Source organism: Hylaeus volcanicus, chromosome 5 (genome assembly GCF_026283585.1).
Source record: "Hylaeus volcanicus isolate JK05 chromosome 5, UHH_iyHylVolc1.0_haploid, whole genome shotgun sequence".
NCBI lineage: Eukaryota > Metazoa > Arthropoda > Insecta > Hymenoptera > Colletidae > Hylaeus > Hylaeus volcanicus.
Window position 1 is genome coordinate 30,071,130 of NC_071980.1, and position 27,306 is coordinate 30,098,435.

At 40.6% G+C, this 27,306-nt stretch overlaps 2 protein-coding genes across 11 annotated transcripts in view; one reads left to right on the forward strand and one right to left on the reverse strand.

The window, feature by feature from the left end:
* LOC128876781 (diacylglycerol kinase theta) lies at window positions 1–23,962 on the forward strand. 9 transcript variants are annotated; one of them, XM_054123432.1, is made up of 18 exons: window positions 1–1,655; window positions 7,419–7,498; window positions 7,805–7,907; window positions 7,995–8,215; window positions 8,495–8,666; window positions 12,925–13,068; window positions 15,272–15,406; window positions 15,478–15,612; window positions 15,779–15,896; window positions 16,025–16,212; window positions 16,350–16,562; window positions 16,697–16,831; window positions 16,906–17,080; window positions 17,170–17,489; window positions 17,614–17,902; window positions 17,979–18,138; window positions 18,352–18,459; window positions 19,785–23,962. In XM_054123432.1, exons 1-18 carry the CDS (start codon window positions 1,520–1,522, stop codon window positions 19,893–19,895), a joined length of 2,943 nt encoding a protein of 980 aa, XP_053979407.1. In that variant the 5' UTR covers window positions 1–1,519; the 3' UTR covers window positions 19,896–23,962. The 9 variants fall into 9 exon arrangements, with proteins under 9 accessions (XP_053979407.1, XP_053979406.1, XP_053979408.1 ...); XM_054123431.1 differs by having other exon boundaries at window positions 2–1,655; window positions 21,067–23,962; XM_054123433.1 differs by having other exon boundaries at window positions 2–1,655; window positions 15,272–15,397; window positions 21,067–23,962.
* LOC128876783 (cation-independent mannose-6-phosphate receptor) overlaps window positions 23,654–27,306 on the reverse strand; it is a 6,130-nt gene continuing 2,477 nt past the window's right edge. For both annotated transcript variants that reach the window (XM_054123446.1, XM_054123445.1), the window contains exons 10-17: window positions 27,051–27,257; window positions 26,819–26,962; window positions 26,573–26,746; window positions 26,190–26,367; window positions 26,045–26,115; window positions 25,853–25,979; window positions 25,646–25,794; window positions 23,654–25,510 (exon numbers count right to left, since the gene is read on the reverse strand). In XM_054123446.1, coding sequence (XP_053979421.1) covers window positions 25,421–25,510; window positions 25,646–25,794; window positions 25,853–25,979; window positions 26,045–26,115; window positions 26,190–26,367; window positions 26,573–26,746; window positions 26,819–26,962; window positions 27,051–27,257 — 1,140 coding nt within the window. In that variant the 3' untranslated portion in view covers window positions 23,654–25,420. The remainder of the gene's footprint in view (window positions 25,511–25,645; window positions 25,795–25,852; window positions 25,980–26,044; window positions 26,116–26,189; window positions 26,368–26,572; window positions 26,747–26,818; window positions 26,963–27,050; window positions 27,258–27,306) is intronic.

Sequence of the window (27,306 nt, forward strand, 5' to 3'; positions counted from 1 at the left end):
TCGTCGGTTTGACGTCGTCGAAGCGAGTCGACGCGAAACGGCCTCGAGATCTCCGCTTGCGTGCGTCTCGATTAATTTCGGCTGGCACCGTGGACGTCGTTCTTCTCGTCGTTCCCAAGCTTGGCTACGCGAAACGAGTCAGTCGATACTCCTGGCCAGAGTGGTCGGCGTGTACGAAAACGGAAGCTGAAAGGAAAACGTGTGCAGGGTCTCTGGAAGGCACAGTGGGGCGGAGCGGCACCGTCGTTGCGCTCGAACTGGGCGCTCCGTGACTACGGGAGGTCGCGACGCGACGCGCAGCGTTCCGACGTCGCTGACGGAGGCGATGGTACCGGACTATCGCGTCCCAGGGCCCTGTTCTTCGTTACTAATTGGACGCTGCCAAAGTTGCCAAGCATGTGACTACTTGGACGGTACCACAGTGCTGTAAATGTTCGAGACCATGACAACCTGTGCACCGAACGAACTAAAGAATCTGTGTACGCAGTAGTTGACCTAATTCCCGTATCTACACTTTCCTACGTTATAGTAGAGCGCGAAGGAAAGCAGAATTTGAGCAATCGTAGGTGAAAACAGGGGAGGATCTGGGAAAAGTGGAGCGTCGAGGGGGGCCAGGACCGGGGGTGGCTCCGTCCCTGGACGTCGGTGGTGACGAAGGGGCTGCTGCCAGTGGGATCAGTCGGCGCCCTGGTCTTCTCCGTGTACATCAGACTCTCCTATTCTCAACGATGTGAGCATTTCGACCGTACCCAGTGCAGATGTTGAAAGCTCTCGCGACCATGTCGACGAGTGTATCCGACCAACTGAAAAATTTCCATACGCGGCTGAACGCCAAGTCTCGCGTGACCTGACCTAGTTCTCCAGCCTGTGGCTTTCCACGGAGCGAAGTAGCTTGGAGGAAAATAGGATCCGAGAGCTGGTAGACGAACGGTAACGGAGGGAAGAGGATCTGTGGAGAAGCCGAGGGACCCTCGAGGGGCTCCCTCGTGTACGCCCCCTCGGCTGGCCCGTGCATGATTCCGGCACTGGACGTCGGTGGTGACGAAGGGGCTGATGTCAGTGCGGCCACTCGGCGCCCGCTCCGTGGCTCGGATGCGCGAACGCGACACCCGCATCGTCGTACCGCGAGTGAAGCTCCCGACGGAGGCGGAGGCGGCAGTAGCAGCGGCCGATGACGGTGATGGTCAGCCGCGATACAGTGGTGACTGGTGACTGGCGTACGATTATACGTAAAATCGGTCTCGCGTACGGTAACGTGCCGGTCGGTCGGTCCTGGGGGCGGCAGCTTTGGGAATAATGCGCGTTAGGCACGTTCCACGGCGACGAGGACGACGGTACGACGCGAGGGACCCGAGCAGCCAGCCGCGGGTGCAGCTGCAGCTACGCAATTATGTACGCGTACGGTTTCGAGATCACGTAGTGGCTGCCGTGTAATTATGTTGTCATCGACGCGCGGCGCGCCCTGTGTAGCTTCACGGTGAAAATCTGGCGTGAGCGGTGCCGCGGTGGAACGGGGAACATGGCGTCGGTCTCGGCTGAGACTCCAGCTAGCCACGGGCACAGCTTCAGCAAGAAGACGTTTCACAAGCCGACGTACTGCCATGGCTGCACCGACATGCTGTGGGGCCTCATACAGCAGGGGTACATCTGCGAAGGTAGGCACCACCCCGCCCTCCCCTGACCTCCTCCCTGCTTTAACTCTTATCGGGTGCGCGTCTAGGTAGTCCCGAGACGCGCCTCGATCTCTCTGGGACCTACATGATGTCGCCAACAGACGATGGGATATGGAAAATCCCTTGGGAGAATATACAAGATTACAATTCCTTCCTCGAGAACGTGGTATATCTGTGTCTATGTTAGCTCAATAGTTGTGTTTTTGGAAGGATCTACCTATCCGTACATGGCTCGATAGTTATTATTTAATGGGTCTCGCCTAACCGAGGAAGCTCTCGTTCTCCGGACATTCTATCTAGTTAAGCTGCCCGAGACCTGCGCATTGATCCCAGAATTTTTTAAACGATCGCGTTCCCTGTATCACGACCAAGTCCCTTGGTTTTTCAATCAAACTTGCGAAATGTTTGCGAATTCTTCCATGGTTCCTTTAGATCCATTCGCGTCTCGAGGTGGTCGGAGAATAGGTGGCCGGGGTGACCTGGCCAGTCCCCGGAACGCCGAGTTTTCACGGAAAAACCGCAAGGCGGAAGGACCGATCGATATGAGCGCGTTCGGTAACGAAATCGAATACGCGGCGCATTGCCACCCAGAAGTGTGCCCGTCCCGCCTTTTCACGGGCTCCGAAACCTTGGTCGGCGTGCGAAGTTGAAACTGGCTGACCTCCAGCAATGATGAATGGCAAGTGCCCATTCATCGTATGTACGGAGGGTAGCACATTCACGTAGAAGCCGCTGGACGCTTGTTCCGCGATGGAACCGCCTTTGGCTCTCGTTCGGTGACACTTGTGGAGGATCAATCGTCTGTGAAACCATTCGCGGTGTTGGAATCGGGTTTCACGGCTTGGAGGAAGAACGGGAGGGACGCTCTCGCGCCAATATGCTCTCAGAGATTGAAAACCAAAGGGCTCGAAGACCCAAATTAATTAAAAAAAAAGAAACTCGGAGGTCAATTTGGACCGAAGCAATGGAAGTTGAATCATTTTAGATTACAAGTCCTAACTGATTCGACTTTGAAATGAAGTTTAGAGCTCAACAATTCTGGTAGACGAATCTGAAACTCGATATCAAAATTGAAATCCGGAATCAAAAGATTCTAAGATTCCAGGAATTTTTTTTAATCGTGCACCTTTCCAGGCACCACCATGCGATGAATGCTCGTCCTGGAGGATTTTAATTGCGTCCTCGTTGACGAAGATTCTCGGGTGGTCCAAAGCCCACCATCTTTGGAGCGAGAGATAACGGGGCGCTACATTTCCCACCCCGTTGCCATTTGCGCACACTCCTGCTTGAGTTGCTACTTTACCCCTTGCAGGATGGGGCGAAATCGAATAGGGACGAGGAGAATGCCGACAACGGTGTCCTCGTCGTCACCTCTTAACCTCTTGGTCGTTCTCGAGGCATCGCATTGAACAATGTCCAGGAGGATCCGCCTTTGGGACACTGGGTGGCATCGGGAATTCCAACGGACTCAACAGTTGAGGGAAATCGAGCTGGCGCGCGACGGTTCTAGGCGAGGGCGCGCGCATCGTGGCTTTTCACAAGCATTGATCGTGAGGGTAGAGAGGAGGGGGACAATGTTGGGGGGTAGCTGTTACACTTTGGAGTGAACGGGAGGAAGGGGCTTAGCGAGAGGGTTAGCTTGAAACGCGAGGTGGGGGCGTGTAGGGGACAGAGAGCTCGTTGATGAGCGGAGGCCGTAAAGGATAAGCATCCGTGAATACTTCCCGAACTTTGTATTGTTTAATCGAACAATCGGCTCGATTCATGAGTTTGCCCCGAGATCCCGGTGTTTAGGCGTCTGGGAGCGACTTTGGCCGCGACGCGCGACGCGCGACGGGGGCACGTTTAAATTCGGAATCGATTGATTTGCCCACAGTTAATCGCTCGTACGCATTCTGTTTTTTCAGTGGGCAACGGAGCTTGATCAAATTCAGAGATGGAATGCATCGAATTGCTATTTATAATAGATGTTATTACAGAAAGAAACCGTAATAGTTGGTAAAATAAAGTATTTTTGGGTTAAGTTTGTGTTTAAGTGACACTGAACAGCCCTTCGAATTGACCCGACTAAAATTAGTTTTTGTTGTACCTGATTAAAAGTATTTGTTTTTTATATTTATACTTCATAATACTTTTAATTTAACACTAAATCTTCTGTAAACTTTTGTATACAATTCTTATAGGCAATACAATGAATTATAATACAATTTGAAAAGAATATCTTTAAGACTAGTCATTTGCTCGATCACAGTAGAAATAAGTACAAATAAAACCTCGATAACTTTAATGTTAAGAACCGTGGCTAAATCTTGCAGCAAAATAAATTAAAAATATTTCCCAAGTAAAACCCCCACTATTCTCTATTCACAGAACTTAAAGAAACAAACCTCGAGATACGGTTTCCTGACCTGGGAAGATAATACAATCCCAAGATGATTCAAGGCAGGTATCGATATGAAGGTCCGTTGGACTCCTGTAAAAAGCGATTGGAAGTGTCCAATGGCACAGCTTCGAAAGGGAACAATGTGCCCAGAGCGCTGAGAATCGTCTATCTGGAATACGTAGACCACGCAAAGCCTATCGATGTGCTCGATACGAGCACGCCAACGCCATCGGGGCTCTCGATTCCTAGAATCCGCATGCACGCTGAAACGTCGCTCTTCCATGGAAAAGCTGGTCTCTATGTTGATCAACGATACGCTTTGACGTTATTTTCCTCGAGCCTCGTCCTTTTCCCTATCGTGATGTACGACGACAAAAAATTGACTGTCCATGTGCTCCGAGCAAATTCGCAAACAAAATACGAAGCCCCGTCGGTCGACGCCGCCGCCGTCACGACGAGATCGCACGAATATTCGGAATATTTCTAGACAGGATATCTTAATTTTAGCTTTCGCGGGATTTTGAGGCGCGATCGATCCCGAACGACGATTCCACGGATCCCTATAGATCTTTGGATTACTGCGCGTTACAAATCGCGGTTGTTCGTTTGCGTAGAATCATTGAAATAATTAGAAATACTAGAGGCTAATCTGTATAATAAGGGAGGAAAGTTGAAGACGATTAATTGCAACGAAATTTTGTTTCACTCAAAGTTTGTGGATAATTCCTGGATGGTTCATTTGAGAGCAACTTCAAGTTTTAGCCAACAACAGATCCTATCGTGCTCAACAGCTCTTCTATATCGTATATCGTCGTAAAATTAATAAAGTAATGATACTTACGAAATGAAATAAAACAACGTATGCAATAATGTGAAATTTTCTGAACTCGGAAAGATCAACGACAATTTTCTTTTGCAAATTGGACTCTACAAGGATATTCGTGAGAATTCATATTTCCGTCGGGTCGTTCAACTTATCAATAGTCATTCGCCTCGTGACGCCAATCAGAAATTTATGAAAAAGCTTATGATGAAAACTGTGGAATAACAGAACGCGTCTTCAAGGCTGGCTTTATTTTTAGCAACCCGGAAATATAGCGGAGGCAGCGGGACTTGTGTTGTTCTACCTGTTTCGATAATTGCTAAAAGTGGATGTAACGGTAAAATTCAAATTTCACAATTGCGTGGACAATTTGCATAGAAATACCAAATTGAAAAAACAACGTGGTCGGTCTCAAGTATAAAATTATTTAAACGATTCAACTACAGAGGAACCTTAAAGATGTCCTGGATAATAAATATTGCGAAAATTATTTTACCGTTTCTCGATGCACAACGTTCTTCATTTTATTTTCTCGAGCACAAATAAGCAGGGCTGTTCAGCTACTCACCCTCGTAGGGTATTAAAGGCAGGAAGGGTCGGGTCAATATCTCGGTTACTATCGATTCTATCGACAATTTGTATACGATAAAAAGGTTTCCAATTTTAACTTGCAGCAATTTTTGTTGCATGCCTGGTAAACGCACGGTAAGCAAAATATTCTGCAATTTATGCGTTTTACTAACGAAGACATTATTTCTAAAAAATGAAACGCGATTATAAGAAATATTCACAGGTAAATAATTAATGCTCGTGTTTGAGACTGCTAACTTTTCATCTTCGTTCATTTTCCCCTCTGTATCAAAGAATATTGTTACCTATTAAATAAAAATTCCGTTTATGGGAATAATTGTGGGTCTTGGGTGACCCACGGAGCAATGGAAAAAGGACAAAGACCGAGTCTTCGATTATTTCGTTATCTCTCGATTCCGCCCAAGTATTGTGTTATGAACGTATGGAACGTACACACTTTTCCCGAATGCATTCGACGGCTCGTTATTGTCGAGAGAAGATAACAAACAGATCGTAAACTCCACAATTGAGTGCGAATTCTAAAAGCTAGGCGTTGCATTGCGAACTGATGCTGGACTCGAGTTGAAAACTTTGAGAGGGACTAACTACAATATATTGCTCTATTCGATGTAATAGACAGATACGTTGCTCTAAATAATTAGAGAAACTCGTCAACGAAGACTGAATCATACCAGATTCTATACTAAATAAAAAACGAAAAGAACAGTCAATTTTGAACGCTGTTAAAGTATTTGATTAGGTTTGATCATCTTCGATTAATAAGTGAAGAGACGAATGTTAATTCAGGTGAGAACACAGGCTGAGTTTAGCTATTTTCACTCCATCGCGTAAAATGTCGGCCTACATAATTATTCTGTAATTTACAAAGCCGAACGACGATGCAACGGCATTACTCCAGCGTAGCTAAGCGTTCTTATTATAAAGTTACATTTTCCGATCGGCCCCGTGTAACAGTACGCTTAATGGAATATCGATACGAACCAATATATGTTCTAAAAGGTTTTGCAACTTATATCTGCTATTAATATTAGTGGAAACTAGAGGGTTCGTAAATAACGTGTTAAGCGTCAATAAATCGATATCTTCGTCAGAAATAACAGTAAAGGAAAACTAATGATAAATTTAATATTATCTCTGAAATGTTTTACCGCACAATATATTCTTCGACTGCAAAATGTTTCGTACATTTAAAAATGTTTGAATGGAGTTTAAATAAATTTTAAAATTGGGAATGAAATCGTTCGCTCTTATTTACCATTGCAGTGCATTGTATTCGCCCATGTGCAACAATTTGGCATACTTATGCGATTAGTCTTTATTGGACTTAGGAGCAGCGAAGGGTTTCACGCTCTGATTCATGAGCTTAAAATAAGTATAGAAAACCTTTTGTTTCAACCTAGCTAAATTAACGTACACTGGATTTTATTCAACAGTTTATCACGTTTTGCAAAGGGTACCTAGGGATGGGCACCTCCATGCAAGCTGGAGGTCTCCTCTTTTTTGAAATTCGTAGCAGCCCTCGATTAATGGAGAAAACTGACGACGTTAGTTCCCGCATGTATCGAGATTCGTGCAGAGATAAAAGTAACCAATTCAATAAAGAGCTCTACTTACACAGTACACCTCCACGATCTATAGTTACTGCTACCTGTTACGTCCACCTCCAACTTCACTCGTTGCTAAGTGACTATCCCTTCCACTTGTCAGCACAATGCAACGAATGAGGTTCTCACCCTGTCATCGAGCTTGCATCTATCGAGGTTTCCCCAAAAGATCTCCATTCGAAACAAATGGACTTGAATTTTCTTCTGAGTGGATCACAGAAACACCTGTACATTTTGGTTTCGATATTGTCCTCGTTAATAATTTGAATTTAATGTATCTAATTAATCTAATGATATCAAATGAATTTTATTAAAATTTACATTTCCGACGTTTCTCGTTGCAGTTTGTAACTTCGTGGTGCACGACCGCTGTCTCAAGGCCGTCGTCTCTCCCTGCTCCAGCATCGCGGCAAGCCTCATTAAGGTAGGAATACACTTGCTTTCTGTTCTTGGCCCTTTTGTGCGACTGGAGATGAACGAATTCTACCCAGCGACCTATATTTACGCACTGGTGAGAATGCACTTGCCACATAGCGTCGTGGCTCTGTTCAAGCCTTGCTACACAATGAATTCGAGATCGTAGCGATGATGCTTCCATAAATCTTGCCCTTTTCAAATCTTGATTGCAATCGTATCCTGTCTGTACAAACACGATAGTAAGAATGAACAAGTGTCGCGTTCGACGATGAATCAGTCGAAGAATGAACTGGTGCACCTTTTATTGTTGCAGAACCCGGTTGCACACTGTTGGTCCGAACAGGTACATCATAGAAGAAAATTCTGCAACGTCTGTCGCAAACGGCTCGATGATAGTTTATCCATACATTGTGAAAGTAAGTGCAAGCTAGAAAATTACTTACTAATAAAACGAAAGAAACTTTTAGGGAATCGATGCTGATGCGCGGCCATTTTGGTTCCAGTATGCGAATACTTCGTGCACACGGAGTGCCAGGATTTTGCCGTGGCAGATTGCAAAGAGAACGCCACGTACTTGCCTGGGAAGGACTTGGCGCAGGTAAAACACACTCATCACTGGCGAGAAGGCAATCTTCCCAGCAGTTCGAAATGTGCTGTCTGCAAGAAAAACTGTTTTTCTGCCGAGTGCCTTTCCGGGTTTCGTTGCGAGTGGTGCGGCATGACGGTAATACTACTCTCCAAAGTATAATATAATCCTCCCTTCACCTAACACGAAGATGACCATTGCATTTAAAGTTTCTAAATATAATTAAAAAAAAAGAACAAAAGGTAATAATAATAATAATAATAATAAATGAAATCTCCAATAAAAAAATTGAAAAACCCTTTCAATTCCAAGAAATGCTCAGCTTTTTCATATCTCTCGAAAATTTTCTCTCGGCAATATTTCATCTATTTCTCGCTAACGTCGCTAACAGTTTGCTTCGCTCTCGTATGATTGCAGTTACACTCTTACTGTCATAAAAATATCCCGCAAGAATGCACCTTTGGGAACTTGGAACCAATCTACTTACCACCGCATGCAGTCAGTATTCCACGTACGGAGGTTCCCATGGAAGCGATCATCGGAGTACAAGTACGTCGAAAAGAAGTCCTGGCGCGTGAGTATTCCTGCCGTAAGTGTCTATTGTCCAAATAAACACCTAAACCGTCGATCAGGGAATGCGTAACACGTGACCGGATACGCCAAGTAGTGGAATGAACTTCCGTTTCGCATACGTGTACGTATATTGTAAATATACGGGGTGTGTCAGCCGAGATCGGAATGGCAGATGTCTCCGGACGCCTTTCGGTGAAAAAAGTTCGATAAGGGAAAAATTTAACCCCAAGGGATTCATACCAGAAGTCGTTTCTTTTTTTTAAGTATTCATTGGTTGATTTTATTTTTCTAACGAGACCTGTGTTTCAATGTAAATAAAACGTTGCATGATGATTTTATTGAACAGTTTGAAAATGGGGCATGTTTGAAGTTGAACGCAAGGTTTTTAAAGTTTCTTTTTTAATCGAAAATAGAAAATAGAAATAAACTGCAAAGTCTGGTAGAGAAAACATAACGAGCTTGAAACTCGTGTTTGTTTTGATGAATCACTGCATACTTTTAAACTTTGACACAAATATTTTAGCACGCCACGTTTGATCTTTTTCTCTGTCGGGAGAAAAAATAGATTCGCTCTTCCATCTCCCAATGACAATTTCAAACATGTTCCGTTTGCGAGATTTTTCAACGACATCCTCTAACACGTGTAGAAATCAATCATTTTCCTAACCAATTCTTAATATCTTCAGAATTCAAATGGTCTTTCGATCGTGCACAAGTTCAAAATCTAATCTCGAAATATGATATTAAACACATTGAACTCAGATAACAAATAATGGCTCCATTCAAGTGTTTCGACTGTCATAGACGATACTCGGTGCTTAAATATTCTTTAACCGAGTTCTTTGAGAAATTGTCACTTTTGATGCACAATTTTCAGAGGAAACAAACACCGTCATACGAAGATCACATTTTACTCGGTGCATAAAAAAGAACCCCTATTCTCATAGCAAACTATTTTAGACTTAGAATAATCACGTTCTACATGTTTCTCATATGCGATTAAAAGTTTTTGTTTACCTAATTTCACGCAATATTCACTATTTTCTCTTCTTTTCTTCCAATCGATAATCTCTACATGAACTTGTTAAAAATTAATACTCGAGTGTGGCTGGAAAGAAATTCTACGCGCACGATAATGATTGTTATCTTATAATATCGCGAGAAAACGAGAGAACGAATCACATGTACGTAGAATGCGTTCCATATACAGTGTTACATGCTCTCTTGCTCTCTTCTTAGCTTTCAAGAAAGTAATTTGTAACACTTTATAGGGGACACTCTGTATATAAAATAATTTCTTTAAAAAAGCAATATAAATGTTATCGATTTTGTTATATACAAGTCCTTTGCATGATGTTTAGCATTCGGTTACTCTAACGCGTGTAAGAACACCACTGGATTTTATAATATGCGAGGGGTGTACACCCTGTGCATGCGATGTTCAATCTGTTGAATAAACCAACAACTCCCCTCCAATTCGTGTTCTTAACTCTGGAACTTGTTTCTGTCACGAGTCTCTTTTGTGTTTCCCCATGTTGCTAGAATCTTCTTGTCGAAATCTCTCTAATTTCCTGCAGATACCTTTCTCTAGCGATTACTATACAGTCATCTTGGAGTTTCCTGCACTCTCAGCATCTCAGGTTCGAAAGAAAAATTTTACGATGCGTCTACCATTTGCTTTATTTAGGAACTTTTTAGAATTAATTGATTCCGTCTGGCTCGGGGTGTAGGTTGCTGTAAATTATCGATATTATAAATACTGTTACATATAGAGAGCATAGAACATTTCTTATCGTATACTCGAGATAAAATGCGATTTAATTTAGCATTTCAGCGAGATAATGGTACCACGCGACGATCGAAGTTGATTCTAGCATGATTATTATTAGAGAAAAATGCACGATTTTCAATCGCCTTACTTCAGCTCCTTCGAAGATTCAGAAAATCAGAATTACAGGAGGGAAAATAAAAATAGAACCTTAAGTACAAAATGTGTATTAAAAGAAGAGAAATATTTTGAGATTTAGATTTGCGAATGAAGACTAAAAATTAATACATACATAGCTGGAGATAAATTTGCAAACGTATCTTTTACTCCAACAAACCTTTGAATTTCTCGAAGAACAAGTTTGTCATGATCAGAGTATCTAGTTTGCGTATATTTGTAAACATTCTAGCTTTTGTGGCTGTCGCTGTTATTAATCGCTGGCATCGATGTGCATTTGATAGGCGTAATTACACTTACGGTTACTACTCGAGTCGTGTTGCTTGACAATTACTATTACACGGGGTTTTGTTAGACACTAGAGAATGTTGATCAACTACACAACCGTGGAAAGTGTTACTAGTCGAGAATGAGAAACGGAATAATATGTGTGATTAAATTGTCAGTGTAATGTAGTGTTTCTCAAATTGAGCTGAGAAAAGTACAGACGTATTATAAACAAAATTAAAGAAATGAACTTAATTAGCTTTGGTAAAGTCTACATACAGATAGGTTAAATATGGTTCAGGAATTAGGTTTGTCCAATTTCATCGATACATATGTACAACATATTCATCCATTTTCGTATCACTTCGTGTGCACTAAGCTAATTTGATCTGAAAATGAAGTAACGAGAATTCTTTCGTACTATTCTGTTTGTACTATCATTAAAAAAGGTGAGGTTTGAGAAACACTGCTGTGTTAGATATATGTAGAATTAAAGAGTATCGGTTAAGTATTCGTCGATGATGAAACGAGCACGGAGTACCAAGCTTTTGTATTGTTTATTTTACCTTGTTATTTTCTTGATAGATAAGCGAAGATACTTGTGGATAATTACTGTGTCTAGAAAATAGTGAATGTCGATTAGAATAAACATTCGTGGTGTCGCGTGTCACTTCACCACACCGAGTGTTTGCGATTTAAGCATTAGCACGCCAATTACACGTTTGTCGATTATACAGGTTCACGTTTTTATAACGATTCTTTATTTCATCGTGTTTATATAGTTTATGCTTTTTCAATAAGTATCCAAAGGTGTGGCAAACAGACGCCATTTTAAGAAAGAAACTCTTAAACGGTGTATTATTATTACAATTTTTTATGTTCGACATGCAATAGTATTAGCTCAGAATTTTCCGTTTACCTTTTATATTGAATAAAACAAATAAAAAAAAAAATATATATATATATATTAATTGGAAATGAATTCTTATAGTTACATAGAAGGTCTCAGCCAAACAGTGATATATGTACATCACAAGAAAGAAGAAACTTATGGAAAACGGAGCCACAAGTTTAACCCTCTATAACCACCATTACGAAGTTTCATGTCCAAATAAATATATCTGTACATTCATCGACTAACTCCATTTCTCCACAAATGTGTATTTTTTATTTTATTAAAACTTCATACCTCGATAAATGCAGTTCTAAACTTGTTTTATTAAAATTCACCTTCTAATTTAAACCTATCGCTGAATGTTTAACAATGTCCTGTTGCATCGTTATTTTCAGAAGACATTTCGGTTATAGAGGGTTAAGTGCACGCGTTGAAATCACCTGTGTCGAGAGACGCGGAATTCACGTGTTTACGATTAAATCGCAGGCACCTGCGGTTTTCTGTACAGTGAGTAACTTTAATATTCGGGCACTTTGCTCTCTTTACTGTGTCGCTTTATCAAGTATATCGCTAGGATCACGTCGTTTCAGAATACATTTTCTGTCGGAAACAAATTCTCACTACGAATTGTCTCTACGCCGTAAGTTTAGGATTAAGTTTTGCTCTTGTTCCTCATAGAATTTTAGGCTTATCTTTGGATTTACCAATCCACTTTGGTTGATTTTTCGAGGGATGGGGGCTATCCTATCTCTTGCTTCCCTTAAACAAAAAACCAAATTTTCGATAGATTTCACCATTTTTCCTGTGGAAAATAGTTCACTTTTCACAGAAATCGTTTTTCTTCGCCAACAGTTAGTCGTTACTAAGACGAATCGACGTAGAATTATGATATAGTCGCGTAGAACATACCTTGAACACTGTGTTTGGGTTCCATATCGTACACCTAAGTGTCCAAATATTAAAGTAACGTCAGACTTAGATAACGCGCACCTCGATCACTATAACCTTCATCGTAACGTTATAAAGCAACAAAGTAAAAATAGCGAAGCGTCCGAACATCGAAGTTACTGCCTGTACCGGAGGGCTGAAGGGAAAAAGTGTGTAGAGATCAGACTTGTAATGGTAACCGTATAAAAAGCTCGGTCTACCATTTGCTTCTATTTGAAGATAACATCGGAGAGCAATTCGATTTCGCTGAGAGTGAACAAATTGGGGCTGCAGGCCGTCTAGCCGAAGTTTTGAGGCGCCTTTCACTAGTTTTGCCACGTAGCTGCCATGGAAATTGTCATGCTTCCCCTCCTTATGTTCGAGGTATCTACAATATTACCATCATCTGACATTCGTCTTGTGTGAGCATAATCGATGTTGAGATGTTAGCGCGAAACCGAACGGTACGAACGGAATCTTGCTGTAGTGATTATTGTTCTTTGTACATTACGCTTTTCTCTATCTCTCTCTCTCTCTATCTACTTTTTTCGCTTTTTAACTTTCTTTCTCACTACACCACGCTATTCTCTCTGATCTTTTTATACTAACCGATGAAAACGAAGATGTATTTCAGGACACCACTTCTTTTGAACATTGGGACCATTTGGTTATTATAGTCGATAGAAAAAAGTTCTCCGTCACTTTTGTACACTTCGAGAATCTCGATCGTCCTTGAAAGTCTCGCTGGGATCGAAAATAAAACTAAGAAAATAATAATAAAATTTTGTTTTTATTAGCCTGACAATATATCGACGTGTGAACTTTTTCTGATGAAAGTTCTAGAGTAACAGATTCCATGGAACTTTTATTGTGGAAGTTTTGATATATTTATTCCACGAGAAGAGTTATCGCTCGAAATTCTTAAGACCGAAGCGTTTTCCCACGAAAGTACAGGACAAGAAAAACGTGATACTTAAAGTGTCTATCTCCGAAAGAGTTAATCATTCTACCCATTCAAAATCCCCGTTTTATTAACGTAATCACGCATCACGAAAATACACGCTCACTGTGGTTTCGAATGGAACGTAATAACGATCAATTTACCGTTTCAGCAGTTCGATCGACCTAACGATCGCGTAAACGATGCCGTGCCTCAGTCACTCTGTTGACCGTCTCTGTGAATGTTTGTTACTTTGTTAACGTTTACGTTCTAGCATGTGTGTATGTGTTGCTTCGGTGCATGTACTGTCACACTCAGCCCGCTGGATGCTATGAGAGTTCCGTGATGCTTATCACGCCACTATGCAGTGCAAAACGAAGCGCAAGAATGCTACCGAATAAATCTCCTTCCTATCATGTGTGTTCTGCAAACCCATCGTGCCCGATGGTAAGACGTATCACTTATTCTTGGAAGTTTGGAAACAAACGGATTGCGTTGTAGCGCTCAGTACGCAAAGAGTAACTTTAACATTGGGGCGATTTTCACTTTGTCGCTTCAGAATTTTCTCTGGTAATGAAAGATAAATTAATTGGTGTATTTGGAGTAGGTCCAACTCAACTAAACCAAATTCCTGCAAGCACGGCCGTCCTGATACATTATTTTTTTCGGAGAACCTCAACCAAGTCCACGCAAACTCAACTAGACTTGTAATAGTGCATGTACCTTGATTACTTTAACCTTCATTAAGGGGAAAATTATAAAGTGGCAAAGTAAAAATTGCAAAGTGTCAGAATAGTGAAGTTATTCACTTGCAAGTAACGTGTGTGTGCTCCCCTTTCTTCTTCTTCTTCTCGTTAACATTTCATTTGGTACAATCGTTATAGACCGATGCTGCACAAATCTGCACTTTGTAGTCCGAAATATTTAGTGCATAATGTCGAGGAACGAGACAACCGAGCTCCTAATTTAGTTTACACATTTAAGATTCATTTCCAGTACTTCAATTCGTGTTTTGTCGATCTAACCCTTTAACTAGTTAACTACCTGGCGTTACACTTATGTACCTCACTCCTAGCTTGCTTCCAATGTTCCTCAAACTCACTTCTGTTATTTTGCCTAACAATCTATGAATTATAAAGCAAATCAAGTCCCTGATATAGAAATAATATTCATTAATATTATGCCCTAAAATTTCCGAACGCCTCACAAGTAAGTTTCGATTGATTCCATGTCTAGATATCACCAGATACCAGTATCTTCCGTTTGGTGCATTAGCGCTTTGACAATAGTAGTATATCATAGCACCACTTTCGTAATACCAACGGTTGAATGTCCAGTCGGACACACTTGGTTCCGACACAGGCTTACATCCGTGTCCAGCGATCCCGTAAAAACATAAAAACTGACAGGGGAAAGTGTCTTAGCTATCATAGATGCTTCTCTTACCCGTACACCATTAATGTTATCTGAGTAATGATTGTCAAGCGTGTTGATATAATTGCATCTTCTTAACGGTAGTTTTGACAAAACGAGACGAAGCATCTTTTTTTTTCACACACCGTGTTTCGATGATGTGCTGTACAGTGAAACCGTTGCGATGGGTAATTTGGTAGTTAGAGCGGTCGACGTACGATTTTCTTTTTCCAGCGAGAAGCATATCGGAGGAGTTTAGCAGCGCGGACACGAGGTATCGTGACAATGGCGAGCCTGGACCAGGCGGCACTCACGGTCGCGATCCGCGTTCGCCGAAGGAGAAAGAAGATAAAGATAGAGGTGACGAAGGTATTTCAATACGTTTCATGTGGCTGGCCCTCTATGGTCCATCTTTTACCAATCCCCTTCGATTGTCACAGAGATGATCAAGGTGTACGACGGCAACAATTCCCTCAGACGGCGGATATTTCGCGTCATCTCTGTACCCAGGCAAGCCACCACGGAACAGGTCCTGACGTCGGCGCTTCGTGCATTTCACATCACAAAGGATCCCAGTACGTTCGCAAATACACCCTTCGATGTTTCCTTTGAAAAGAATCTATATGTGCATTTTAGAAAACAGCAGATTTGAAGTAATAGTCATTGCAGAATCAGCTATTGTAGGACGAAAGTAGAGGTAGGAAGCGGGGTTAATAATTCCTTCTTTTTCGTCTAATTCAGGCAACTTTTACCTCACCGACCTGTACGCTACGGATGAGACCGAGCTATGCGACCCAACGCCAGTTCTAAACTTGAATCGCAAAGAGGGCAAACGTCCGGCGGTCTTCTTACGATTCAAGTAAGCTATTGCTGAATCATTGCTGAAATTCCTTAGTACTGTGACATCGATTTTTGCCAAATTCTAGAGCAGACGAGCAGTTTTCAAATGAATTTGCGCGTGACCTGGGCTCGATTTTGCGATTACAGGGATAGCGAAGCTGGAGAAGTGCGCGTCTATCCTGGTAAGCTACAGGTGTCAGAGTCATTCTGCATAGTACCTGTCACGGAAACGTCAACGGTCGCGGACTTAATCGAGGAAGCGCTCCAGAAGTTTGGCTTGGAGAATTTCAAGTCGGAGGATTACAGATGCAGCGAGATTCTTCTCGACCGCGGTGGTAAATTTCTATGAATCAAAAATTAATTTCTACGAAGGTCTAGAGAGGAAAACGATCAACCTTGTGTTTTATACGATACTTTCATTATTATCATTAGTATCATAAATAATGACGGATGTATTATTCCATTCGTCCAGTCACCGAAAGAGTTCTAACTCGCGAGGAAAAGCCATGGGATATTGTCAAGCAGCTAGGGAAAGATTCGATCAGACAAATGGAGCTGATGCGATTTTACCTCCAGCTGAAACAAGACCCCCATGGACCTAACTTAGCGTTATTCGTGGGTAACCTGCCGCCGAATCTCTCTGAAAGAAGTTACGAGAACATGTTGACGGAATTCTTAGGCAAAGGTAACCAGCTCTGACTAAGCAACAGAATTTACAAATATTTAACACGATTAACTGCTCGAGTTTTTGTTGGTCTTTAACCAGAATCATACGATAATCGATACACTTTGATAATTGTTCGAGTATAATTTTCCCAGAAAACAAATTCTCCTCGATTGGTCCCATATACTACGAGTACGGCTCGATGGTAATTATCTACGAGGATGCGAATAAGGCGGTCAGAGCGTTGTACACATTACGAGAATCAAAATACGAGGACAAGCATCTTTTAGGTATCGTTTCACCCATCGATCTATGTTAAATGTCATTTTTACAGCGAGTTAATTCGATATTCCCATCGTTATAGTTATGCTGCTACCAAGCATCGAGCCCAGTATGGTTCCACCTGGTGTCCAACCTTTGCTCGTCTTCGTCAATGTGAAATCTGGCGGTTGTCAAGGACTCCAGTTGATTTCCAGCTTTCGTAAACTCCTGAATCCCTATCAGGTGTTCGATCTCGACAACGGAGGTCCACTTCCTGGGTAAGTACCATCTTTAATAATAACAAAAATTTAATACTAGGTTTTTCGTTGTTTTGGATATTATTGATACGAGTTCCATTGCATTGCAGACTGTACGTTTTCCGTCACATAAAGGATTACAAAATCCTGGTTTGCGGCGGGGATGGGACAATAGGATGGGTCCTGCAGTGTCTGGACAACGTGGGCCAGGACAGCGAATGTTCCTCGCCTGCCTGCGCCATCGTTCCTCTGGGAACAGGAAACGACCTTGCGAGGGTTCTGTGTTGGGGTCCTGGTTACACAGGTGTCGAGGATCCCTTGACTCTTCTCCGAGACGTCATCGACGCCGAGGAATCTCATTTGGACAGATGGACTGTAGTCTTTCATCCAGAAGAGAAGGAAGACAAGCAGATGACACCCAATACAGGAGGTCGGTCCCATTAGAATCTACTTGTAAATTGAGATAGCGTAGGCTTATCGATAACTATTCTCAGAAACCTCGATTAAAGTGCAACAGTGAAATTGCAAAAACATGTTGCGTCTAAATATTACAGGAGTTGGCGCGACGAGCGAGGACAACACGCAAATATTCGTGATGAACAACTATTTCGGTATTGGTCTCGACGCCGACTTGTGTTTGGACTTCCACAACGCCAGAGAAGAGAACCCCGACAAGTTCAAGAGCAGATTGCACAACAAGAGAAAGTATGTGACGATGGGGTTGCGGAAAATGGTGAAAAGGACACCTTGCAAGGACTTGCACAAAGAAATTCGATTGGAGGTGGACGGAAGACTCGTCGAGTTGCCTCAAGTCGAAGGGATAATTATTCTTAACATTTTAAGGTATTACTCGATTTCTAAGTCCTTTGACCTGTAATTATCCAACGTTTTTTCAATGATTCTCTCCCGGATAATATAGTTGGGGTTCTGGGGCGAATCCCTGGGGATCAGACACGAAGGAAGATCAATTTTATACTCCAAATCACTGGGATGGCATGCTGGAGGTAGTGGGCGTCACGGGTGTGATGCATCTTGGACAAATTCAATCTGGTATTCGTGGGGGGATGAGGATAGCCCAGGTAAGGTCTGATTAAAATCCAGTAATTTTTAATCCAGTAGCCAAAGAAATGCAAATAATTTACGTCAGGCGTCTAATTTGATGAACAATATTCTCTGATCATAATACGATAGTAAGAATATCGTAGATAAAGTTATTTAACAAGACTCGAACAATAAAGGATTCCTTCCTCCTCGTCGTTAAGTACTGACTATCATATCTCTACCTCTCACAGGGAGGACACATAAAGATTCATTTGCAATCTGACACACCAGTACAAGTGGACGGAGAGCCGTGGGTTCAGAGTCCTGGGGATATCGTAGTGTTAAAGTCAGCACTGAAGGTAATCTTGGTACAGACAATCGTAACAACCCCATAATTCCGTTGAAATATAGAACAGAGTGGGTGTAACGCACCGTAAGAGTAAACTCCAAACCCTCGCTAATATTTGAAACACTTAAATGTCCCCCCAATTTTTGCACTACTTTGTATTTCCATTTAACCCTTTGCATCACAACTTCTCCGTGATTCCTTACTTGTATCGATGTTATACGTTTTTTCTAATTACAGTGTTTTTGGGCACGGTAGTTCCCCAAGTTTCCCAAGTTTCCTAAGATTTGAAAATTCATCTTGGCATGGTTGTTTTAATCTTTTCAAGAAAATTAAGGACACGAATTGGTAATTTAATGTAATTTAAAGGAAATAACTTTCTCGTTTCGTTTTAAGCGCGCTTAATCCAGATCACCAGACATCACTGATGCCTAGGAGACACAGTTACAGTGCAAAGGGTTAACGATTGGATAAGGTTGACTCTTGATGCTAATGTTATTATCTCTATCTATATCGTGGTCGGTACTCACTCATGCTGTTCGATTTCACATAGAACGATGGGGTTACCTATTGGATTGTTCGGAAAGATCGTGCCGATTTTAAGGAAAATTTAAAGGCAGCAATAAATTCTATATACACCTAGTAAATAACGTAGGTGCCACATAGAAGCTCACAATATAGGATTTCCTTCCCACTAGACACAAAGCATGACTTCTTCAGATGAAGATCAACTTTTGGCGGTGGCTAAGGGTGGTTCAGCTTTCCTCGTCATCTTTTTTGCTCAGTGTCACTATAAATATCATCAGTTGCTTCATCAGTGGTGGATGATCCACCTAATCATCAAGGATAAAATCACCAGCTTTGAAGCTAGCAAATCATTCGAGTTCTTTCAGCTACAGCACCTTCACCATAAACATTTCCATCAAAGCATCAAAGGCCTATTGCTTTGTTTCCTTCCACATTCAAGAGCACGCGAGACTGACAAAAATAAATCTATACACGCTAAACGTTTTCCTAACGATGCCTGAAATATCTCAGTACCTTTTAGAATATATACACACGTGTCATTTGCCTTCAATTATTCTGATATACTCAGACCTAATATGCTGATTACCAAAAATCGTCACGATCTTCGAGGACGACTCGATACATATTTGTCGCACGTTGACTCTCTGCAAGAGCATCCGTTCACGCTGGCCGCTAAATCATACTAATCGTGACGCTCTGCGCTGCCTTCATAAAAAAGCACAAACCCAACTGCTGGTGTCCGGCAGCGCATGCATTCCCTCCCCTGTTCGCACACTGACTAATATCTCCTTGTTCCTTTGTTCACTCCAGGCTACCATGTTGAAGAAAAATAAGATCAAGCGTCGGAATACCGAACCGTCGATTCCACCCGCTAATGGGGAGGGGGGCAAGAGCACGGACGAGTGTACCAACAAAACCTAACCGCAGCTTGCGACTAGTCGATTAAATTCATGATTCAAGTTTCGGTGCTCCGCCTAGACTCCCCGATTGTGCAGATTTCTGCAACAATGAGAGGGAGTTTCGGTGTGGGTACGCCATGCGCAACATGTACACTACATGTATCTCCTGTATAGTAAATGTCCAGTCGATGTTTCCGTCGCATGTAGCCCTTCTGTGCCACTATTACCGATGTATGGGGGGTGATTAACAAATTCGTGGAATACAACCACCTTTTATCGTTGATATTGGGAAACAGCTTGGACGACTTCAAACATGATTTCAAAGAACTTTGGGAATATTTGCAGAAGTTTGATACGTTAGTTGGGTGTCATCCTTGGTGAGAGTCGCTGTTTATACGTGATTTTTGCTATAATTTTATTATACTTCTGTGGCGTGACAATTATATTTTTATATTTGATTCGGAATCTATATCGAGAGAGTAACGATACCTTGAAGATTTTACTTTGTTCAGGAATTTATTAGTTACCCTGACATACCTAAATGCTCAGCGCCATTCAAGCTTGTTGTTACACAATGTTGTGAAGAATTGCAGGTTTGTATACAATAATAATTATTCGGCTAAATAATTTACAAAAGGAAAGGAAGAAGACGAGTACTTAAACAAAGATTTAAATCTCTGTACAAATACAATGTTCAAATACCATTTTATTCTTACGGTGAAGTCTATACTTTTTCACAACACTGTGTGTGGTTTAGTTGTTATGCATATTTTTTCCAATAGTATTTTTTAGCTTGAGGCATTAACACTTCAAGGACTCTGCGAATTTGGAGATCAAACTTCCATACAAGCAAACTATGACACCAATCATTATAATAAAAATTTGTCGAAATTTGCATCCCTTAAATATCACACTTAAGTGAATTAAAAGAGTACCTGACATTTTACAAATCTTGACCATCAAGAACATCGAACCTAAAATTCGTCTTGAAGCGTTGAGGAAGGTCGTGGCAGATGTCCTTGGAGTGCTAAATAACTCTTTGTTTCTACTTCTGTTGATATACGATCATCCTCTTGTCCGTAAGTTCTGGCTGTGTAAGGAGTGTCGAGGTATTGCTGTTTACATGGTCACTGGCATTGACATTTTCTCAAATTGCTCCTTTGTGCGCCCCCTGTGACCCTGTCCCTTCCTAGGCCACGATGCTGAAGAAGACCAAGGGTAAAATGAAACGGCGTAATACAGAGTCCAGCATGCAGCTGGCCCTTCAGGCCGCGCCCTCGAGCGAACCGGAACCAGAAATCTTCTGAGTGACAGAACGTTTCCGGTGCAAGCGGATCCAGGATGTCACGTCACAAGTACCACGTGTTTACGCGAGAAACATCGCAACGCTATCGCGCGCAACAAATGAAATCGGCCTCGAAATTCGTCTGTCTGAGCGTCGAGTCGCGATCCCAATGGTCGCGATGCTCCGTTACGAACTTATTACGTAGGCACAAGGAGCACGAGAGTTATCTCCGCTCATAACGAAGACCAACAACACACGGGGAGCTCCTTCCAGGATAGCCAGGATAAAGAATCCATGACGCACGCACGATAAGATCGAACAACTAAAAGGAAAAGAACACCGCAGGATGAAACAACTCGTTTATGGACATTTCAATAATGAACTCGAGTAATCTTTAATGTTCCCTTCCCGAGTTGCTAGGATGAAAAATAGATCTCATTTTTAAATGTTAATAATCATTATATAGCATTGTACGTAGCTTCGATCGATATTTTTTTAGTAACAAAAAAAAACGAACAAAGAAGAGAACGATGGTGAAACAAAGTGAAAGAAACCCGAACTATAACGTATTATAGAGGAAGAAAGAGACGGGAACCAAACCGCGGACACAACGTTAACCAAACATTGCAACATTGATCGCACCGTTTCCTCCCGTTTAATCCGCTTTGACAACCCATTTACTTCCGCAATTTTGCGTTACCGTAGCCCGTCACTTGGTCCCGTGAACGAGAGAATGACGTGAATCGTAATCGTACAATGGCGTTTCGTATGGTATTTTACTAATCCACAAGTAAGTACTGTGGACACGATAAAAAAGATCAGTTGTTATTAATATATGTATATATATAATATATATATATATAAAATATATATATATAATATATGTATATATATATATAAATATATATATATAAATATATATATAAATAAATATATAATATTTATGATTAAATATTAATATATTTACAAAAAAGAGTAATGTATTAGTATTACCGTTTTAAGTTGTGATAACTGTTGTGCGTCTGACTGCTGGGCAGTCTGGAATTTATAACAAAAAAGATCAAATACCAGTGGCAGTCAGTCATTTTATAGGTTACGAGAACAAACTAAAAAGAGAGAAAACAAAAAAAGAAACTATCTACGAGGACGAGTAAATGTAACGCGTTTAAGTAAGGGTTAACATTGTCAGCGAAGCATTTCGCCAACTCGTCTCGATGAATACAAATGTAACGCAAACGGAATAATAAAAAATAAATCGCAGACGACTTGGCAATGCTTCAATCTTCGGCTCTAGCAACGCCCTTTCTATATGAAGGGATGTATTGCAAGAGCCACACGGTATGCAAAACACATTCCGCTGTAACGTGGTGAAAGGACATACGGACATGTACATTTCTAAACTATGCCAAAAAGAGGAACTTCTAACGTGCTAACACTTTCATGCTGTTTGGACACCTCTCGATACACCTCGGTTCTGACGCAAAAAGGGACGAAACGAAACGTCGACCACTCGAGCAGCGACGTTCGTATACAAACGCAAGATAGGACACCTTCACACGAACGAAAGGTGGCACCGAAGAAATCGAGGATCGACGCTAGTTGGATCGTCGTGGCCGGGGAACATCGTGGATCGTGTTCATATTTTGGACCCTTCGTTGGCATCATTCGATTAAGAGACAATTTCGGTGCCAAACAGTTGTACATAATACTGTAAATGTAGGAGATAAACGAAATCGTTATTCGAACGGCAAGGATGGTGGAACGAGTTACCGTTGCATGCCGATCGCATTCGAATGATCGCATACGTTAGGATACGCTAGGACCCGAACACCTAGGTAAACGTGTCGCGTGCGTTTCGGTATGACCGACAGGAGGGATTGGATGTATTAGATGCGCGAACAAGAATGGGGAGAATTTGTTAAAATTGGGAGTAAGATGCGTTTGACACGTTTGATTTTGCGTTATCGGACGCTTCGTAGAGTAACGGCTCCTGTGCACCTCTAGTTAACTTCGTGAGTCCTCTCCATTATGGGGGAAAACGTTTTCTTTTGCCAGTAATAGAGATTCATCGCGGGCGAGACCGTTCATTTCCGGATGATTGAACAGGTCTCGCCCTCCATTGGTCACAACCTGCCAATGATGCACGGGCTCAGTCGTTCATCTTCGACATCCGGTGTTTACGAGTATGAATGGCGCATCGGCGGCAGATTGAAGAACGCGTTCCGTTTGTTAAATCGAGGAAGCTCTAGCGTTGCTATACAAGAATAGAGAAACCATACTAAGCTACGAACCATTTACGTATAATGGATGTATGTGCTGTAAACGAAAAAAAAAAAAAAACAAAAACAAAAGCTAGCTGTTACGACTGAATTCGTTTCCTGTCCTGTCCGACGAGACACGCTGTTGTACACACGAAACTTTTCACACACGTACACACGTACACACGTACACACGAACACAAGCACTCAACACTTTTACCGCTCGAGTTTGGTCTATTTTCTTTTTTTTTTTTATTTGTTTAGTGACGAACTCGACGAACACTCTTCTTTCCTCGAATTTCACATTTGCATTTTATGGATATAGAATTTGTTGAGAATAACGCGATTTCGTTATTATTTTCTATCGATTAGAAACAGAGTGATACAGAAAGCGAGAACGAGAGAGAGAGCATTGTAATTATGAGATCGGATGTGACACGTTTAGGGATGATTTTCCTTCGTGTATCTTAATTTTAATGTCCAGATTATATATACATATTATAACGACATACTATGTGAAAATAAATTTGTTGTATTATATCAATACAGTAGTGCCGTCATAAAAATCAATTGCTGTCGTTATGGATTTTGTCGGTTTCGTTCTACTTCGCTACTTTCTTTTTTACGAAGATAAATTTGAATTGAAATAGACGGATGGATTGTACAAATAAGGGTGGCAAAAAGCGGGGGAGATCAGTTTTTTATACTACTCACTGAGGTAAGTATCGATCACTGGTAGTCCACTGATCCACTGATCGAATCATACGTGTCGAGAGAGGGAATTGTTCGATAGATACACCTAATATAAAATGGAAAGGGAATGCATAGTTGAAGGATTCGTAAGTAATAAGTGTATTACTTAGAGATTTTACAATTTTTGAAATGTTTCATATACACATTAAGTACATTCTTACAAATTACATACTTATATAGTTACAAGGATACAACAAGACAGCCAAACTCTGCTATCCAATAATTTACACGTTAAATTATTACATATAAATCATTACAAATTTAGTCGATCTTATATCTGGCTATTTCACAAAGCATTCGAGCTTCGTACACAGCGTACATTTGTAGTTTTCTTAGAAATTATGGCTATAATCACTATTAACATAATTAAAAAAATAATTTATTATGAAAATAAAGTGATCAAAATTTCTTTCCACTTTCGAAAAAGCTTTCAAGCCCCCAGTTTGAGTTGTTCGAAAGTGACGTAATGTGAGCAGATTGTTGTAAACGAAGACATTTTTATGATCAATTTCAAAAATTTACTTTAATAATCAAATAAATTTGAAGATAAATAATTTATTAAAGAGACAACCTAAAAATAGGACAACCTGTTCGAAATTAACGTAGTATAGATCGTAAATTAATATAGGAAATATTAGACGTCATTTTCCTTTATTTAGTCACGTGATAAACGAAAACACACTGGAATGCTTGTATAATATAATAAAAAAAAAAAATTATTAAAAAAACATAGAAATCTGTGTATTACTTTTACAGAAAACTATAAAAGAAAAATTGATGGAAATGATAAAAAAAAGTTCAAATTCGCTGAATCACGAGTCGGAAGACACGATGTATTCAATGTAAATCGTTTTAATTAACCCGTATAAAAAGTAAAATCAAAATTGTCGATAAATTTCTAATTGTCCCGTATAAACGATTGAATAGTATAGATAGGAACTTTTTAATCCTTTGCATTCGAGAGGCGACAAATTTCGTTTGTGTGTCTGTACACAACAAGCCCAGCTTGAGGAATAACAAACAATCATCAACTGAAGTAATTTCTCAGAGTTATGTAATGTTTATGAATGGTTATAATATTTAATGGCACAGAATCGCAATAACAAAGTTCGAATTAATGTCATCCGATCCGAACAATGGTCATAATAAACGAAACAAAAATTATGCTATATGCGTTCGATCAATTTTTCTCGTATAAGTTATGGACTTAGATAAAGTGAGGTGTAGAAAGATAACAACAGCGGGATGTGACTATGCGTTCAACAGATCGTCATCACTGTCCGTCTGACACTGTGTAGGATCAACATCGAGAAGAAGACATGCCTCCTCCGTGGTGTCGACCTAAGATACACAACATATCAATTAACTATTCCCTAATTGGCAAGTGTGGAGTGCTAAACATCCGAATATTAAATAACCTCATCAAACCATATCAAAGCAGTATGATAATAATAAAACTCATTTTTTTTAACTTACCCTGCAATACTGAACGCGCCCACTGCCTCTTCTCGAAGAAAATGGATTCCAGCAGGAACGTAAACACGCTCGCTTATCTGGATCTCGAAAATAAAGCAGCGCTGCTACCAGTACGATGACTCCCAATACAATACCTGCTACCGTGCCAGCTGTAACAGATAATAGTGACCGTCATCGTCATCGTCTCTATGTCGTTGTAATACTTACTATGACTAGAAGAAAAATCTTCAACGTTTCCATGGGTGTTTGACGACGTGGTAGGATCGCTAGGACTCGATTTGCAAGTGCAAGTAACACTCGTTTGCCATTCGAATTCTACGCTACATTGCGATTCCTACGTTTAAAAATTAAAGAAGGTGTTCAAGAATGTTTCATAAAAACAGGGATACTCTTACGTACCCACAATAACTTTGGTTCGCCAATCCCCACAGAATTATTACATATAAATCGCACTTCAGATGTATAGAAATCTAACAAGAAATAAAAAAGATTAATTTTCAACTTATTTTATAAGTACCCAACGCGTATTATACGCATTACTTACTATTTACACATTTATCACCATTGGAGTACTGAAGTTTTATAAGATCTCTGGCATAATCAAAAATTACATTGGCCAAGGATCCATAACCTTTGCTGCCTTGGCACACGGCAGAACCACTGCAGAACTTTTCTTCACCACATATACTTATACTATACTCTTTCCCTTGCTTGTTTTTCACCTGTAGTTTCATGTCCGATTTTAAAATGCTAACAGGCATATTTAATAATTTGTTATTGTTTAATAAAATAAGATATTATGTAATATCATTAATGGAAACTGCTTTACAATTATTTATTTCTACTTCCAACTATAAAATCACCATTATAAATATTCCCTTTGCGACTTTTAATTATTGTTAAGATTATTAAATATTAGCAACTTACACGGTATACTTTTTTATCTTTATGTAACAAAGACAGGTTACATTCTTGTGAAAGTAATTGATCTTTTATAATGCAAGGAGAGGCCCAATTTCCCATTACAGCCCCGCATGTTAGACTCGTTTTCCATTCGAAAACGTAAGTACAATTTTCGTATCTTTTAAATTCTGGAGATCCCTTAAAAAAGCAATCATAATTGCTGTAAATACACGTAATTTACGCTACGCGTAAATATAGTCTAATCATTACCTTATCATTGTAACGACATGGAAACGTGAAGTTTGAAGAAATTAATTTATTTGGATTCTCAGGGCAAGGTGATCCGCTTATATAACGTAACACTGTTTCCCGATTTGAGTCTAATATCGGACTTTCTTTTGGAAACCCTAAACTCTATAATCAAATGCACAACTTTGATTAAAAAATAAACATTGGTTATTTATTATTATTTAAAAAATGATAATACATCACTTTTACTTACAACTTCATTTACGTACTCGTTATCCAAATTCAAGTATGCTTTGCATACTGCACTGCCGTGAGCGCATGTTAATCCTGGGACAGATACTAATGGTCGACATATATTTATATGAAACTCTGTATTTTTGTCCACTTTCACGATATAATTACCAGTAGATTTGATCAATGAACTTAAATTTATCTCATTGTCAGTTGTAGCACATTTTATCTGTTAAGTAAAAATTTTCATTTTTATTGTATTATATTTCTTAAACATT